The sequence below is a fragment of the Episyrphus balteatus genome, chromosome 1 (assembly GCF_945859705.1).
Source record: "Episyrphus balteatus chromosome 1, idEpiBalt1.1, whole genome shotgun sequence".
Taxonomy (NCBI): Eukaryota; Metazoa; Arthropoda; class Insecta; order Diptera; family Syrphidae; genus Episyrphus; species Episyrphus balteatus.
The window spans coordinates 87,698,587-87,715,307 of record NC_079134.1 but is presented as its reverse complement, the minus strand read 5'-3'; the positions used below and the strand labels follow the sequence as shown (position 1 = coordinate 87,715,307).

The 16,721-nt window shown below is 30.6% G+C and overlaps 1 protein-coding gene across 1 annotated transcript; it reads right to left on the bottom strand.

Moving 5' to 3' along the window:
- Window positions 1-730: 730 nt before the first annotated feature.
- On the bottom strand, window positions 731-7,510 carry LOC129908143 (uncharacterized). Its single transcript, XM_055984466.1, has 2 exons — window positions 4,066-7,510; window positions 731-771 (listed from the first exon to the last, which is right to left on the bottom strand). Exons 1-2 carry the CDS (start codon window positions 7,508-7,510, stop codon window positions 731-733), a joined length of 3,486 nt encoding a protein of 1,161 aa, XP_055840441.1.
- Between the last annotated feature and the right edge of the window lie 9,211 nt (window positions 7,511-16,721).

The following is a 16,721-nucleotide window of genomic DNA, read 5'->3' as shown; positions in this document are numbered from 1 at the left end:
CCCGAATAGGGCTAAAATAATCAAACCGAAAGAGAATTCGTGGTTTGATTCGAGCTGCAAAGAGGTTATCAGGGAAAAAGAGGTAATGTTCCGTTATTATAAAGCCAACCCCACTGAGGAAAATCGGATAAGATTTAATCAAGCTAGAAAGGCCAGCAACGCCCATATTCGACGAATCAAATTTTTGCATGAGCAAAAATTAAGACAAAGAATACTACAGTGTCCCACAGGTAGTAAAAATTTTTGGTCATTTGTGGAAAATATTCGAAACTCTGAAACTCTACAACATCTTCGGTTCCAACGCTCGTTTACAATGACACTCCTTTTGTTAGTTCTCTTGAGAAAGCCAACCTTCTCGTCAGGCAGTTCGCTGCCAATTCAACGTTAACAGAAAGTGTCATGACTCCCCCTTCACTTGAGCGAGTAAATAGTTTTATGGGACCTATCTTTTTTCTTACAGTGGCAAGAGGACAATTATTTGTCCTCGGATAAAAAACTTCGTTCCACCATGTTTCCAACTAGTAGTGGTCCTATCAAAAATATGTACTTTAATAAATTTACACCCCTTCAATGCCATCCAGATACTGATAATTCAGATATGGATGAAGAAAATGAATCCACAATTGTGAAAAAAGTTTATGTGCCACCTATAAAAGTGCTACAAAAATCCACTGAATATGAGCATAGTCTCATGAAAAACCTTTAAGTATCTAACTACTCCATCAAAAAATTAACAATCGGAATAAAAATTATTTGTGACTGTATGGAATCCTGTAAAATTGTATTAAATAAATTAAATGAAGACAATTGTCAATATTTTTCTCATGACCTTAAAAGTGCTAAAGCCTTCAAAGTTATTTTATATGGTCTTGATGACATCAACACTAATGATTTAAAAGCTAAACTTGTTTTTCTTGGCTTAAAAAGTGTTGACATAAAAAAAAAATGAAATAAAATATGATCAATTCATTGATTACTTCTATCTTGTCTCCTTTGAAAATGGTTCCATTAAATTAAATGAACTTAAAAAAAATTATCGTTCTATTTTTTACACACAAGTTAATTGGAACTTCCAAAGAAAAATAAAAGGTAAGGTGACACAATGTTTTAATTGCCAAATGTTTGGCCACATTGTCACATAAAAACATATTGTGCTATCTGTGCTGGGCCTCACAAAACATCCGAATGCAATAATGCGTCAACGAATAAATGTGCCAACTGCCACGGCAATCATAAATCTACTGACATAACATGCACTAGTAGAACTAGATATTTAGAAATCAAAGAAAGATCATCTGCAAGAAAAGCTCATCCCCACCAACCAAGAACTCTTATCGTTCCAGAAGCACATGTCTCTGCTCAGCATCAAATGTTGGGGCGTAGGCGTACCTTTTCCTCTTTTTTTTGTTTTTTCCCTTTGGTTTCCTTTAAAGATTTTAGTTTCCTTTTTGTTTTTGTTTTGAATTTATTTTATTTATTAGTTCAAGTTAATTGATTATAAATTGTATAAAGTTTCCCTTTTTTTTTATTTTCTTTAGTTTTAAGTTTTTCTTTTACTTTAATTTAATTAGCTTAAGGTACTACTTCGCAACGCAAGTTGTGTGGTGTATACTTGATGTGGTGGTGACTGGTTGACGTTGAAAGAAAGAATGACAACTTTGAATTGAATGGATGCGAGAATAGGGGGGTTCACATTGACTAACTTACCGGACAGACCAGCCGCCATTTGGTCTGATCTGATGCTGTTTTGATAGTGTGAACACCCATCCGACAGCCTGTCCGGTTTGCCGGATGGTTTTCAAAAAATTTTGATTTTTTGGTGGTCGGACGAACATGTTAGTCAATTAAACGACATGTCTGTCCGGCAGACAGTGATAATCCATTGTCTCTAATTTGAGAGCAGAATAGGGTAAAGATATATTAAAAATAAGCTGAAAAGTGGGTTTTGATGAAAATTGTCTGATGAGTGTGAACGAAAAATATAATTCGGCCATCAGGCCAAATGACAACGGGTCTGTCCGGTAAGTTGGTCAATGTGAACCCCCCTAATGAATGTGATTGAATAGGTTTTTTACTGTTGAAGGTTGGCTGCAATGTCAATTTTTAATTCGGACCGGGAGGAAACGAAACGTGGGCGTGTTCGAGAATAGGGAGAATTTGCGTTCCGCAATTTCCGGAAAACGGAGTACGCAGTTCTCCCTAAAAACGGAGTACGTTTTTCACGTAGTCGTTTGCTTCCCCCCGGTAGAACGTTCTGAATTGAACATTACCGCCCGCCTTGCAACCTTGCAACTATAAAATTAGCTAAAACAAACCACCAACACACCAGAACAAATGATGAAGAGTTAAATTATTTACTTTTATGACTTAATTCAATTTTAATAAAGAAATTAGTAAATTTGGAATGATACAAGAATTTCAATTTGCAAAATTAAAAGTACGAGATACAAATTTTATCCCTATGCTTGAAATTTCGGCAGGCAATAACTAAAAATTATAATAAATGTATATATAGATGCGAAAATTCGAGCTCCTTACCATACCTTCCCTATATAAATTCATATATTTTTGGTTTTTTTTTTTTTTTTTTACGAATGGTAAGCAATTTTCCTTTATCTCTTTTACGAATTTGTTTTCATTATACTCAAATTCATCTATATTTAAGAAAAAATCGTTTTTCACTTTACTTTTGAGGTAGAAGGATGCAAATTTTGGCAATCGAGCGCGTGATTATTCCCTTTTCGGTTCGAATTTCCGCGACGCGAATTTTGTTATCATGTCCGGCGTGCACGTTGATGACTCTCCCAAGGCGCCACTCGTTTGGGGGCAAATTTTCATTTCGTATAATGACGAGATCGTCAATTTGAACATTTCTTTCGGGATACTTCCATTTATACCGTTTATGGAGTTCCTTTAAATATTCCTCTTTCCAACGTGCGCTTAGTTGATGATGAAGAATTTGCAACTTTCTCCACCGATTTATAATACTTAACGATTGATCTGAATATGACGGTTCGGGCAAACCATTTAACACTCCTCCAGTGAGGAAATGACCAGGGGTCAGTGGGACGATATCTGACACATCTTCAGACATCGGTGACAAGGGTCGCGAGTTCAAAGTGCATTCAATTCGGGTAAGCAAGGTAGTAAATTCTTCGAATGTGAATTTTTCATTACCTGCTACCTTCCTGAAATGCCCTTTGAAACTCTTGACCCCCGCTTCCCACAATCCACCCATGTGGGGTGACCCTGGAGGGATAAAATTCCATTTTAATTTGTGAGCAACTGCACTAGGGCAATGTAAAAGTGATTTGTGGAAATTAGATAAAAGAACTTTGGATGCACCCACGAAGTTCGTGCCGTGATCTGAGAACATTTGTTCTGGAGTTCCCCGTCGAGAAATGAAACGAGTAAATGACGCAAGAAATGCTTGAGTCGTTAGCTCACTAACAAGTTCTAAGTGTATGGCACGCGTTGCAAAACATACAAAAATACAAACGTACCCCTTGTCTAAACGACATTTTCGACCATAATACGTCTTAATGAGAAACGGACCCGCAAAATCCACTCCAGTATTCGTAAAAGGGCGACCTAAAACCGTTCTTTCTTTAGGTAACACACCCATCAATTGGGTTTGAACATGTTTTTTGTACCGAGTACAAACTGTACACTTTATAATACACTTTTTTACCAGATTTTTAACCTGCGGAATCCAATATTCCGATCTTATCATGCGCATCATGATTTGAATTTCACCATGTAGTGAAAGCTCGTGAATGTATTGTATATAAAGTTGAACAAAAAGACATTTTACGGGAAGAAGTATGGGGAATTTTTCGTTATACGATAAAGTTGACAAAGCTAATCTCCCATTCGCACGCATGACACCCTTGTCATCAATAAAGGGATTGAACTTTCCTAACCAACTTTTCGACTCTAAATGTTTTCCCTGTATTAAATCACCATATTCTTTTTTGAAATATTTTTGTTGTGTGAAGACAATTAACGTTTGTTTGGCTAAATTAAATTCTTCATATGAAAGTTCCGGAGAAGAATATTTTGTACCTCCATGCCTTTTAAAAGAGTGATGAAACCGCTCCATGTAAGCAAATACGCACACAGCCTTAGGCCAGTTCGAAAATTTAGCTAAATCTTCCTCGAAGTCCTGTACGACCTGTTGTTTAAACGACTTTACCTTTTTCACTTCTAGATTTGACTCATCAACTGGTTCAAGCTTGGTTTGTGGCCAAATTGATTGAGGTTTCAATAACCAGTGGGGACCATTCCACCACAAAGAGCTTTCTCTTAAATCCACAGGGGATACTCCTCTCGTGGCTAGATCAGCTGGGTTTTCACCCGAAACTACATGCGACCAATCCGTCACCGCCGTATTTTTCAAAATTTCTGCTGTTCGGTTTGCCACAAACGTTTGCCATGAACATGGTTGTTTTTGAAGCCAGGCTAAGACTATAGTGGAATCCGTCCACAACTTAACTAATGAAACATTTTGAATTTGAAGAGCTGTTGACAATAAACTGATCATTTTAGATAGAAGAACTGCCCCTTGCAACTCTAGCCTTGGTAACGAGATAGTATTTACTGGCGCTACCTTTGATTTCGCCCACAAGAGATGGGAGGTAATTTTATCTTGTTGTTGCACTCGTAAATAAATACATGCCGCATAAGCCTTTTCGGACGCGTCACAGAATCCGTGGATCTGTGAAACAGCGTGCGGAGTGTATTCCACCCATCGTGGTATGCTTACATTTGCAACCTCGGGCAAACTTGCCACAAAAACTTTCCAACTCTGTTCGGTGGTGGGAAGAAGACAACTATCCCATTCAGTTTTATCCTTCCAAATTTGTTGCATCAGTATTTTTGCTGTGATCACAATAGGGGCCAACCACCCTATAGGATCATACAATTTTGCAATGACGGATAGAACTGAGCGTTTTGAGAAAGAGTTAGATTGTGGTATTGATTGTACCGAGAACGAAAATGTATCTAAAGTAGCTTTCCATTTTATGCCAAGCATTTTTACAGAACTTTTATCATCTATAGTTAGGAAATCTTCGTTAAGAAGTGAACCTTTAGGCAGAGGACTCAGTAACTCCTTCGCGTTCGATGTCCACTTTCTTAAATTGAAACCGGCAGACTTTAATACCTCAATTAATTCGAATTGAGCTTCTACCGCAGTGGAAATGTCATGAGCCCCTGAAAGAACGTCATCTACAAACAACTCGTTTAAAAGAATTTTTGATGCTAGAGGATGAGACCGATTTACTTCCTTAGCCAACTGATGCAAAGAACGAATTGCTAAATATGGGGAGCAGGAAACACCGAATGTTAGTGTTAACATTTCAAAAACGCTTAGATCATCTTTCGGGTTCTGACGAAACAAAATTTTTTGAAAAGGCGTTTGATCGGGATATATTTTTATCTGTCGATACATTTTTTCGACATCACTGTTGAACACGTACTTATAAAGCCGCCAATTTAACATCAAGAGTGTTATATCCGTTTGAAGTGCCGGGCCTGGATACAACAAATCGTTTAAACTCTTCCCGTTTGAAGAGGAACATGATGCGTTGAAAACAACGCGAACTTTTGTTGTTAGGCTTTCCGGTTTAATCACTGCATGATGTGGCATAACATATGATGTGCCGTTTTCGCAAACCTTATCCGCGGAATCACTTGGTTTCATATGCCCTAAATCAATATATTCCGAGAGCACCGAATCGTACTCATTTTTAAGTATGGGACTATATAAAAGACGCTTTTCATTTCGTAGAAATTGACGTTTTGCAATTTCATACGAATTTCCTAACCCTGGACTTTGAAAGGAATCGTCTTTAAACGGTAGCCTTACAACAAACCGACCCGTTTTATCTCGGTACGTTGTTTTTTCGAAAAGATTTTCGCAGAATTGTTCTGCGGCCGTTAAAAATAAGATTTGTGGAAGCTCCTCAAGTTTCCAAAATCTTTGGATTTCTTCATCCACCGTTACCTCATTAAAAAAAGACAGCGATCGAGTATATTCGATATTATTTTGAGAAATGGGTGGTTCCAAAGGACCCAGCAATACCCATCCGAAAACTGTGTTCTGAGCCATAATTCTTTGAAAAACATTAAATTTTAATCCATCGCGAATAATAAGTGGGTATAAATCTGCACCGATCAGTAAATCAATCTTTCCACTTTGATTGAAACAAGGGTCCGCTAAGGGAAAGTCAAACAAATTTTGAGTATTTCCAATATCAATGGATATGGAAGGCAAACTGTCCGAAACCGTTTTAAGGACAAGTGCCCGAGCGGAAAGTGAAAATTGTTTATCGAATTTCGATCTGAGAGTGAATGAGCACATTTTGTTTGAAGTTGCCGTTACCGAGGAATTAACGCCTGCAACCGTTGCCATAACCGATTGAACGGGCAATTTTAACTTTCTTTGAACTTCTTCGGAAATAAATGAGATTTCCGAACCCGGATCAATAAGCGCCCTCCACTCAAAATCAGTGTGATGGTGATGAATCCGAATCATCGCAGTAGCTAAAAGAGTTGTGCGTTTAGTTTTGGCAAAAAATGCTTTTGCCGAAACATTGGGGCTTTCTTCCGTATTTGAAAGCTTGAAATTTGAACTGTCTCTTGGTACAGTATGTTGTTGGGCATTTTGACTTGCAGCTGAAGTTGAATGAGTGGACTGTATTTGTGGAGTAAAGCTCCCCGAAGGAGATTTGTCAAAATGTAGCAATGAGTGATGTTTTCCCTTACAGTGAAAACATGTACTTTCACTCTGGCAGGCGGTTACCAAGTGACTGAATGCTAGACAATTATAGCAATATTTTAATTTCCGAATAGTGTTTCTCCTTTGAGAAACGCTCATTTTCAAAAAATCTGGGCATACACGAAGTGCATGAGTCCCCTTACAAACTTTACATTGCGAACTAACTTGAGCGTGATGTGTTCGAACACGTGGAAATGAACTTGAAGATTGCTGTTTTGAACCCGAATTTTTCAAAACTTTATCTTCTTTGTTCATGTCTGAAACGTTATCTAGGACCCGGTACCTATTTGTGATAAAAATGTTCATTTTTTCCCATGATTGAATTTCCTTTGGATTCGCAAGTGATTCTTCCCAAAGGGATAAAGTCTGTGGTGGGAGACGAGACGCACAAACGTATGTAACCAACGCATCCCACTTTTTCACCTCAATACCATACGACTCTAAAGCTATAATAGCTTCATTAATATTGCTCTGCAATTCCTTTAATGCATCTGCCGATTCAACCGTTATGCGCACCTGACCAAGCAAAATACTTAGATGATTATTCACTAAAACCCTTTTATTTTCGTAGTGTTCTTTGAGAGCTGCCCAAGCAGCCTCGAAATTATCATCTGTTATCTCAAATTTAGAGACTATGCTTAAGGCATGATCTTTAGTTCGAGCACGCAAGTGAAAAAGTTTTTGAACGGGACTTAACCTTGCGTGTCGAATGTAAAGTGCCGTAAACATGTCTCTAAATGCTGGCCATTTGAGAAAATTGCCACTAAATATTTCCGTTTCACACGGCGGAAGATGCATATGATGCTTTAATTCGACATTATCACTCTTTTCGTTATTCGATTTTAAACTAACCTCTTGGGGCCGCGTCGCCTCCAAAATATCACTGAGAAATTCAATATATGTGTCCGAAGAGTTTCTATATTTTGCCTTAACCTCAGGGAGTGACGCGATTCTTTCTTTCAACGTCAACCAGTCACCACCACATCAAGTATACACCACACAACTTGCGTTGCGAAGTAGTACCTTAAGCTAATTAAATTAAAGTAAAAGAAAAACTTAAAACTAAAGAAAATAAAAAAAAAGGGAAACTTTATACAATTTATAATCAATTAACTTGAACTAATAAATAAAATAAATTCAAAACAAAAACAAAAAGGAAACTAAAATCTTTAAAGGAAACCAAAGGGAAAAAACAAAAAAAAGAGGAAAAGGTACGCCTACGCCCCAACATTGGGGGCGTAGGCGTACCTTTTCCTCTTTTTTTTGTTTTTTCCCTTTGGTTTCCTTTAAAGATTTTAGTTTCCTTTTTGTTTTTGTTTTGAATTTATTTTATTTATTAGTTCAAGTTAATTGATTATAAATTGTATAAAGTTTCCCTTTTTTTTTATTTTCTTTAGTTTTAAGTTTTTCTTTTACTTTAATTTAATTAGCTTAAGGTACTACTTCGCAACGCAAGTTGTGTGGTGTATACTTGATGTGGTGGTGACTGGTTGACGTTGAAAGAAAGAATGCAAAAGGCATACGTAATAAATTTATTGAATTTTTAAATTTTTTGAGTAACTACAAAGTTGACGTAGCTTTAGTTACCGAAACTTGGGTCACTTTAGATATACAACTCTCAACGTCTGATTTCAAATGCTATCGAATAGATAGAAAAGGTCAAAGAGGTGGGGGAGTTCCAATTCTTATTAGAAAATCGATTCAACATTCGCTTTTACCTATGATAACAACACGAATAGTGGAGAATATAGGGATTGAGATTAATTTAAGAAACCAAAAGACATTAAAAATTTTTTCAGTTTATTTTCCTGGTGGGTCTTCGTCGGATATAAAAAGGAAATGGTTTAAACAAGATCTCAAGAAGTTATTCACTATGAATGGTGAATTTTTATTAGGTGGTCATCTTAATTGCCGGCATAAAGATTGGGGATGTGCAAGAGCGAATGCATGGGGCAATATATTAGCCGACATTCAATTGACATTACCTCTAAATATTTTGTATCCTCCTTGTTCTACATATTATCCTGCTAGTTCTCGTGGTTGTCCTTCTGTGCTTGATCTTTTTGTGTCAAATGTCCTTTACTTAATAACAGAACCTGTCTCGTTTAGTGCTCTAACTTCAGATCATAACCCTGTTTTTTGTGAACTCTCTTGGTTGGGAGAAAGAAAAGTGCAATATTTCCTTGACATGAAAAATGCTAATTGGAAATCATACAAATCTAAAGTAAAAATGAATCTTAAAAATAGTCCTACAGATCTTGAAAGGGTGTCTTGGATGTTGAGACTTTACTGAAACAATTTTCTCTTCAGCTATTGCAAGCGTTCCTAAAAAAGAAAAAAAAGTTACATGCAAGAAACTCCCAGTCCATATTTTAGAACTCATTAAAATAAGAAACATTCATCGAAAAAATTGGCAGAAGTATCGCCAGCCGTTTTCTCGATCAATGGTTTCTTATTTTAACAAAATAATTACAGAAGAAATACATAAAAATCGTAATGAAGAGTGGAACACAAAATTGAGTGCACTTGATAAAAACGCTAAGCCCTTCTGGAATACTATTAAAATAGTTAGAAACAAAAACCGAAAAATACCATTTTTGAAGGATTCAACAAAGACTTATTTAACTGATTTAGAGAAGGCTAATTTACTTGGAGATAATTTTTCAAAAAAATCATCTTGTTTCTCTTCATTTGGGTGATCTCGAAACAAATGAACTTGTAAGAGATTCGATTGAAGAATTCGAATCCTCAAACGAAGTGACACCCCTTAATGCTTTTGTAGCGGAAGAAAACATTAAAAATGTGTTAAACAGTCTTAAAACCCGAAAAAACAGGTGGTTTAGATAACATTAAAAATGCCTATTTAAAAAATTTACCAAATGTGGGAGTCAAGTTTTTAACATTTTTGATAAACGCATGTTTAAAACATCAATATTTTCCTCAGTGTTGGAAAAAAGCAATGGTTGTTCCTGTGCTTAAAGCTGGAAAAACTCCAGATACAGCTGACAGTTATAGGCCAATAAGTTTGTTAAGTAACAGTAAAGTTTACGAAAAAGTAGTTAAAGAACAAGTTCTAAAAATTGTTTTGGATAAGGAAATTTTCCCTGATATACAATTTGGCTTTAGAAGCTCCCATAGCACTTCGCATCAGGTTAAAAGAATTTGCAATCACGTTCTCGAACATTGTATGTTAGGAGAGTCAACAGGAATGGTATTGATTGATATCGAAAAGGCTTTTGATTCTGTCTGGCACAATGGAATAATACATAAAATGATAAAATTTAAATTCCCCTTATATCTGTGTAAGATCGTTCAAAGTTTCTTGTCCAAAAGATGTTTTCAAGTACATGTCAATTGTGGCGTTTCTAGTTCGTTCTGTTTTGATTATGGTGTTCCACAAGGCTCGGTCCTTGGTCCAATCCCTTACAATCTATATTCTTCTGATTTTCCTTATCTACCGCAATGTGAAGCAGCCATTTTTGCTGATGACACTGCAGTTTTTACGTCGCATGAATTCGCTCTCAACATTGAGACGAATCTTAAAAATGCGATTAAAAAACTTGAAAAATATTATAACAGATGGAAAATAAAGCTGAATGATGGGAAAATGCAAGCCATCTTTTTTACACGAAAAAGAAAAGCTTGCTTTCTTCCCAATAGTCAGCTTCAAATTAATGGTAACGTGATAAAGTGGGAACAATCCGTAAAGTATCTTGGAGTTCATCTTGACACAAAACTTACTTTCAACCAACATATTCAATGTACGTTAAAGAAAATAAATATTGCAATTAAGATGCTTTATCCTTTCATAAATCGAAAATCTTTACTTAGCGTAGAAACTAAAATAATTATTCACAAAGTTGTTTTTCAAGCAATTTTACTGTATGGATGTCCAGTATGGGGCAAAGCGGCTTTATGCAAGTAGTTGCAACTATCTCAAAATAAAATCTTAAAAATGATGCTCAATCTACCTTTTCATACTTCAACCTTAGATCTCCACATAAAGGCGGATGTTGAATCGATTTTTGAAAGAATTCTCAAACTAACAACAAATTTTAATAACAGCTGTGATATCTCTGAAAATTATATTATAAGACGACTTAATATGTAATCTGTGATACTTATTTAAAAATATTTATTACGTTTGCTTGAATTATTGTTTTTTGTTTTTATTAATGTGATATTTATGTATAATTATTTATAAACTTGTCAAAATATTTACTTAATTTGTTCCCTTTATTTATTAAATAATTATAATTATTTATACATTTATAATTATTTATACATTTATTTATTTATTTATTTATTTATTTATTTATTTATTTATTTATTTATTTATTTATTTATTTATTTATTTATTTATTTATTTATTTATTTATTTATTTATTTATTTATTTATTTATTTATTTATTTATTTATTTATTTATTTATTTATTTATTTATTTATTTATTTATTTATTTATTTATTTATTTATTTATTTATTTATTTATTTATTTATTTATTTATTTATTTATGTATTTATTTATTTATTTATTTATTTATTTATTTATTTATTTATTTATTTATTTATTTATTTATTTATTTATTTATTTATTTATTTATTTATTTATTTATTTATTTATTTATTTATTTATTTATTTATTTATTTATTTATTTATTTATTTATTTATTTATTTATTTATTTATTTATTTATTTATTTATTTATTTATTTATTTATTTATTTATTTATTTATTTATTTATTTATTTATTTATTTATTTATTTATTTATTTATTTATTTATTTATTTATTTATTTATTTATTTATTTATTTATTTATTTATTTATTTATTTATTTATTTATTTATTTATTTATTTATTTATTTATTTATTTATTTATTTATTTATTTATTTATTTATTTATTTATTTATTTATTTATTTATTTATTTATTTATTTATTTATTTATTTATTTATTTATTTATTTATTTATTTATTTATTTATTTATTTATTTATTTATTTATTTATTTATTTATTTATTTATTTATTTATTTATTTATTTATTTATTTATTTATTTATTTATTTATTTATTTATTTATTTATTTATTTATTTATTTATTTATTTATTTATTTATTTATTTATTTATTTATTTATTTATTTATTTATTTATTTATTTATTTATTTATTTATTTATTTATTTATTTATTTATTTATTTATTTATTTATTTATTTATTTATTTATTTATTTATTTATTTATTTATTTATTTATTTATTTATTTATTTATTTATTTATTTATTTATTTATTTATTTATTTATTTATTTATTTATTTATTTATTTATTTATTTATTTATTTATTTATTTATTTATTTATTTATTTATTTATTTATTTATTTATTTATTTATTTATTTATTTATTTATTTATTTATTTATTTATTTATTTATTTATTTATTTATTTATTTATTTATTTATTTATTTATTTATTTATTTATTTATTTATTTATTTATTTATTTATTTATTTATTTATTTATTTATTTATTTATTTATTTATTTATTTATTTATTTATTTATTTATTTATTTATTTATTTATTTATTTATTTATTTATTTATTTATTTATTTATTTATTTATTTATTTATTTATTTATTTATTTATTTATTTATTTATTTATTTATTTATTTATTTATTTATTTATTTATTTATTTATTTATTTATTTATTTATTTATTTATTTATTTATTTATTTATTTATTTATTTATTTATTTATTTATTTATTTATTTATTTATTTATTTATTTATTTATTTATTTATTTATTTATTTATTTATTTATTTATTTATTTATTTATTTATTTATTTATTTATTTATTTATTTATTTATTTATTTATTTATTTATTTATTTATTTATTTATTTATTTATTTATTTATTTATTTATTTATTTATTTATTTATTTATTTATTTATTTATTTACTTATTTATTTATTTACCTATTTATTTATTTATTTATTTATTTATTTATTTATTTATTTATTTATTTATTTATTTATTTATTTATTTATTTATTTATTTATTTATTTATTTATTTATTTATTTATTTATTTATTTATTTATTTATTTATTTATTTATTTATTTATTTATTTATTTATTTATTTATTTATTTATTTATTTATTTATTTATTTATTTATTTATTTATTTATTTATTTATTTATTTATTTATTTATTTATTTATTTATTTATTTATTTATTTATTTATTTATTTATTTATTTATTTATTTATTTATTTATTTATTTATTTATTTATTTATTTATTTATTTATTTATTTATTTATTTATTTATTTATTTATTTATTTATTTAGTTATTTATTTATTTATTAATTTATTTATTTATTTATTTATTTATCTACCTTCTTATTTATTCATCTATCTATTTATTTAAACGTTAATAAACTATTTATTTATTCTTCTTCTTATTTGTTATTTGTTATATGTTATATATTATTTATTACTTTATGTTATATATTATATATATATTTTTTTTTTGTTTTTTTTTTTTCTCTGTAATCTTATTTATTTCAACATTATTTAATTTGTTTCTTTTTAAACAAAAATACACCTTTGTGAATATTTGCTTTTGTTTTCTAATTTGTTCTTTGAACTTATTTATTAAAATTAATTTAATTTAGTTTTTTTACTTTTGAATGAAGGTTTTTTTTTCGTATTTTCCTTCGATGTATCCTTAATTATAAAAATTTGTTTGTTTCTTTTCTTTAAATAATATTTCAGTTGTAAGATTAATTATATCAAATCTCTGAATTGTAAAATGCGCGGTCACAGACCTTTTTGAAAATATTATAACGAAATAAAAATATCTATCTATCTAAGTCTGAAACCCATAATATAAACGCTGCTGTGCCCCAGGGCTCCGTTTTGTCTCCGACTCTCTTTCTCATTTTCATTAATGATTTGCTCTCTGAAACTTCTAATCCATTAAATTGTTTCGCAGATGATAGTACCCTCAGATTTTCATATTCGTTTAAAGATTCACACCCATGTCCTTCGGATGTGGAACTCCAACGGCAAAATATGATAAGCTCATTAAATTCTGATCTCGAATGCATTGTCCAATGGGGAATAAGAAACCGCGTAGAATTTAATTCTTCTAAAACACAATAGGCGTGTTTTTTTGGCATCGCTATCTGCAGCCAAATTCGATTTCCCAAAAAAACCTATCCGCAGTTGCCCATCCGCAGCTGTCTAGCTGTCAGATAATAATACAAAAACAAAAAAATCAAATTGTTTTCAAGATTATTTTTGAGTAGTTTTTACGCATAATTAATTTATTTTTGAAACGTTAGATGTAAAACAAACCAAATTGAATTGCTAAAAATGGATTTTCCTGATTTTCTATTTGTACATCCATCTGCATTTGTTCAAAGTTTGATTTTTTATTTTGGTTTTGCTTTCGGATAAGTTTTTGACATATTGGGGTATGTTCGTAGATTTGGGGCCAGTCGTCGTTCATGAAATTGAAGTTTTATAGGTGGCCCGTTTATATGCAGGGTCGAAAGATCAAAATTGAAATTCGTATGTGAAATGTGGAAGACTTGTTTTAATTTTAACAATATTTGTATAAATAACTTTTACTTAACTACAATGGCCATTTTTTGCAAAAAGTGGGAAATTTACAAAATACAATTTTTTTTCTTTCTAGCGCCATTTATATGTGAAAAAAAAACTAAAAAAAATTTTGTGATATCAAGAAATAAGTTTTCTGAATCATTGTTTTTAATTTAATATATAAATATTTAACTTATGTCGCTTTTTAATTATTGCTCTTGAAATTTGTGTGAAAAATCTCAGATTTTTTCTGGTAAATAGTAGATGAAATCTACTTTTGTATCTAAATGTTCGCGAAATGTGCTTATATAATCTTAACTTTTTAAAATGAAACAATAACAGATGTTCACCAAAGAGAGAAGTGTGTTTGAAGTGCTTGTACCTATGTGTGAATCTTGATAAAAATCGAGATTCAGATTTTTGAATCTCGAATCCATATTTTTAAATCTCAAGCCTCAAATAGATCATGAAATCTGAGATTTTTTACTTTTTCCTCATTTTACCACCTCTTTTAGCTGTCAGATTCACAAATTTGAAAAAAGTGAACATTTTCAAGCTCATTTTGTGCCAGTTTCTGAACACCAAAATTAAAAGCAATGATGCAGACAACTTATTTCTTGATGTCAAAAACAATTTTTTTTAGTTTTTTTCAAATATAAATGGCGCTAGAAAGAAAAAAAATTACTTTTATAAATCCCACTTTTTGCAAAAAGTGGCCGTTGTAGTTATACCTCAAATAGAAAACGACATTACAGAAGAAAAATATTAAACACCGTACAACAATTATGTGCGACTTGTTCCTTGATTTTATTTCACTAAAAAGCATTTAAAGATTAGAGTAGGATAAGTTTCCATCAACGGTAAATATGTATGTAAATGAAATGTAGAAATAATTTTATGTGTGCGTTCCAATATTAATTCAAAATAAACTTAAATAAAAGAACGCAAGTGCGTTGCAGATTGCACTCTGCGAACATAGCTTCGAGACTCTTGATTTATCCGATTATCCGAAATTTTCTCCGATCGAGTATCGATACTCGAAAAAATGTCAATTTCTTATCCGCAGCAAGATTTAAGTTTTAGTTTTATCCGCAGTTGGGTGTTGTATTTGTAATACATGGAAGCTCCCACTGCAGATAGGGATAGCTGTGCCAAAAAAACACGCCTAATGCTGCTTACTATCATTAAAACGAAACCTTCCGCCTTTGCCACTATCCATGAGTGGTACTTGCATAGAGGAAACTGATCAGCTTTCGATTCTAGGTATGTCCATTACAAACCACCTTTTGTGGAATGAGCACATATTCGATGTAGCCAAAAACTCTGCGAAATGCTTAGGTTTCCTCCGAAGATGTAAGAAATATTTCACCCCTTCTGATCTGGCTATAATCTATAAAGCATATATTCGTCCAAAGCTCGAGTATAATTCCCATATCTGGGCAGGTGCTCCAAAGACCCACTTGAGTTATTTGGATAGAGTTCAAAATAGAGCTTTTAAAATGATAGGTGATAGGTCCATTACTGATACAATCCCACCTCTTGAGCGCCGCCGGAATGTATCATGCCTGTCCTTATTTTATAGGTACTTTTTTAAAAAATGTTCTAATGAAATAGCTAGCTGCATTCCTCCCCTTAAACAATTCAACCGTAATACTCGTACTTCAAGGAATGCCCATCAGTTTACACTTGAGCCCAACTTCGGACGTACAGTCAAATACAGAGGTTCTCTCTTTAGTCGTGCTACTAGAATGTGAAATGCATTACCCGCCTCAGTTTTTCCCTCCCATTTTAATGTTCAGAACTTTAAAACCAATGTGCATCGGTATCTCCTTTTACATCCCTTCCTCTTTTCCTAAAGCTCGTACTGTGTATATGTATACATATTAAGGGTACCCAAAACCCCTTTCGTGCGCTCTCATTATAAAAAAAAAAAAAAAATATCCAGCCTAGCTTTATTTCAGCCCGGGTCTCAGTTACAACAATGTGTTGATCAGGAGGATAACAAGACTTTTTTGCTTAACTTAAACATAAATAAGATGGAAAAACATTATGTCCAACCTTCATACACCACCTTCTAGTTTGCTTAAAGGAGTGAGTTGTGGACTTTGAGTTAATATGATTGGCTAACGCTTCGTTACCATTTAACGGACGAGAACTCTCTACAGGATTCGTTTTCTTTCAACCAACTACCAACAACTGGGCTTTCGTTAATGCCTCTAAGAGCTTTAGCTGTGTTTCTTTGCCCTGATGAACGCGCACTTACTTCTGCTGCAGTCACTAACTCTTTAAAACTCTGCGATTGTAATAAGTCTTGAACTCGTCGTTTTGAGGCTCAG

Bases quoted from the DNA above. Each gene is read 5' to 3' on its own strand.
- LOC129908143 (XM_055984466.1), bottom strand. From the start codon at position 7,510: ATGTTTACGGCACTTTACATTCGACACGCAAGGTTAAGTCCCGTTCAA. The intron at 772-4,065 runs GTACAAAATATT...ACAATTTTACAG, and splicing joins CTCTTTTAAAAGGCATGGAG to GATTCCATACAGTCACAAAT.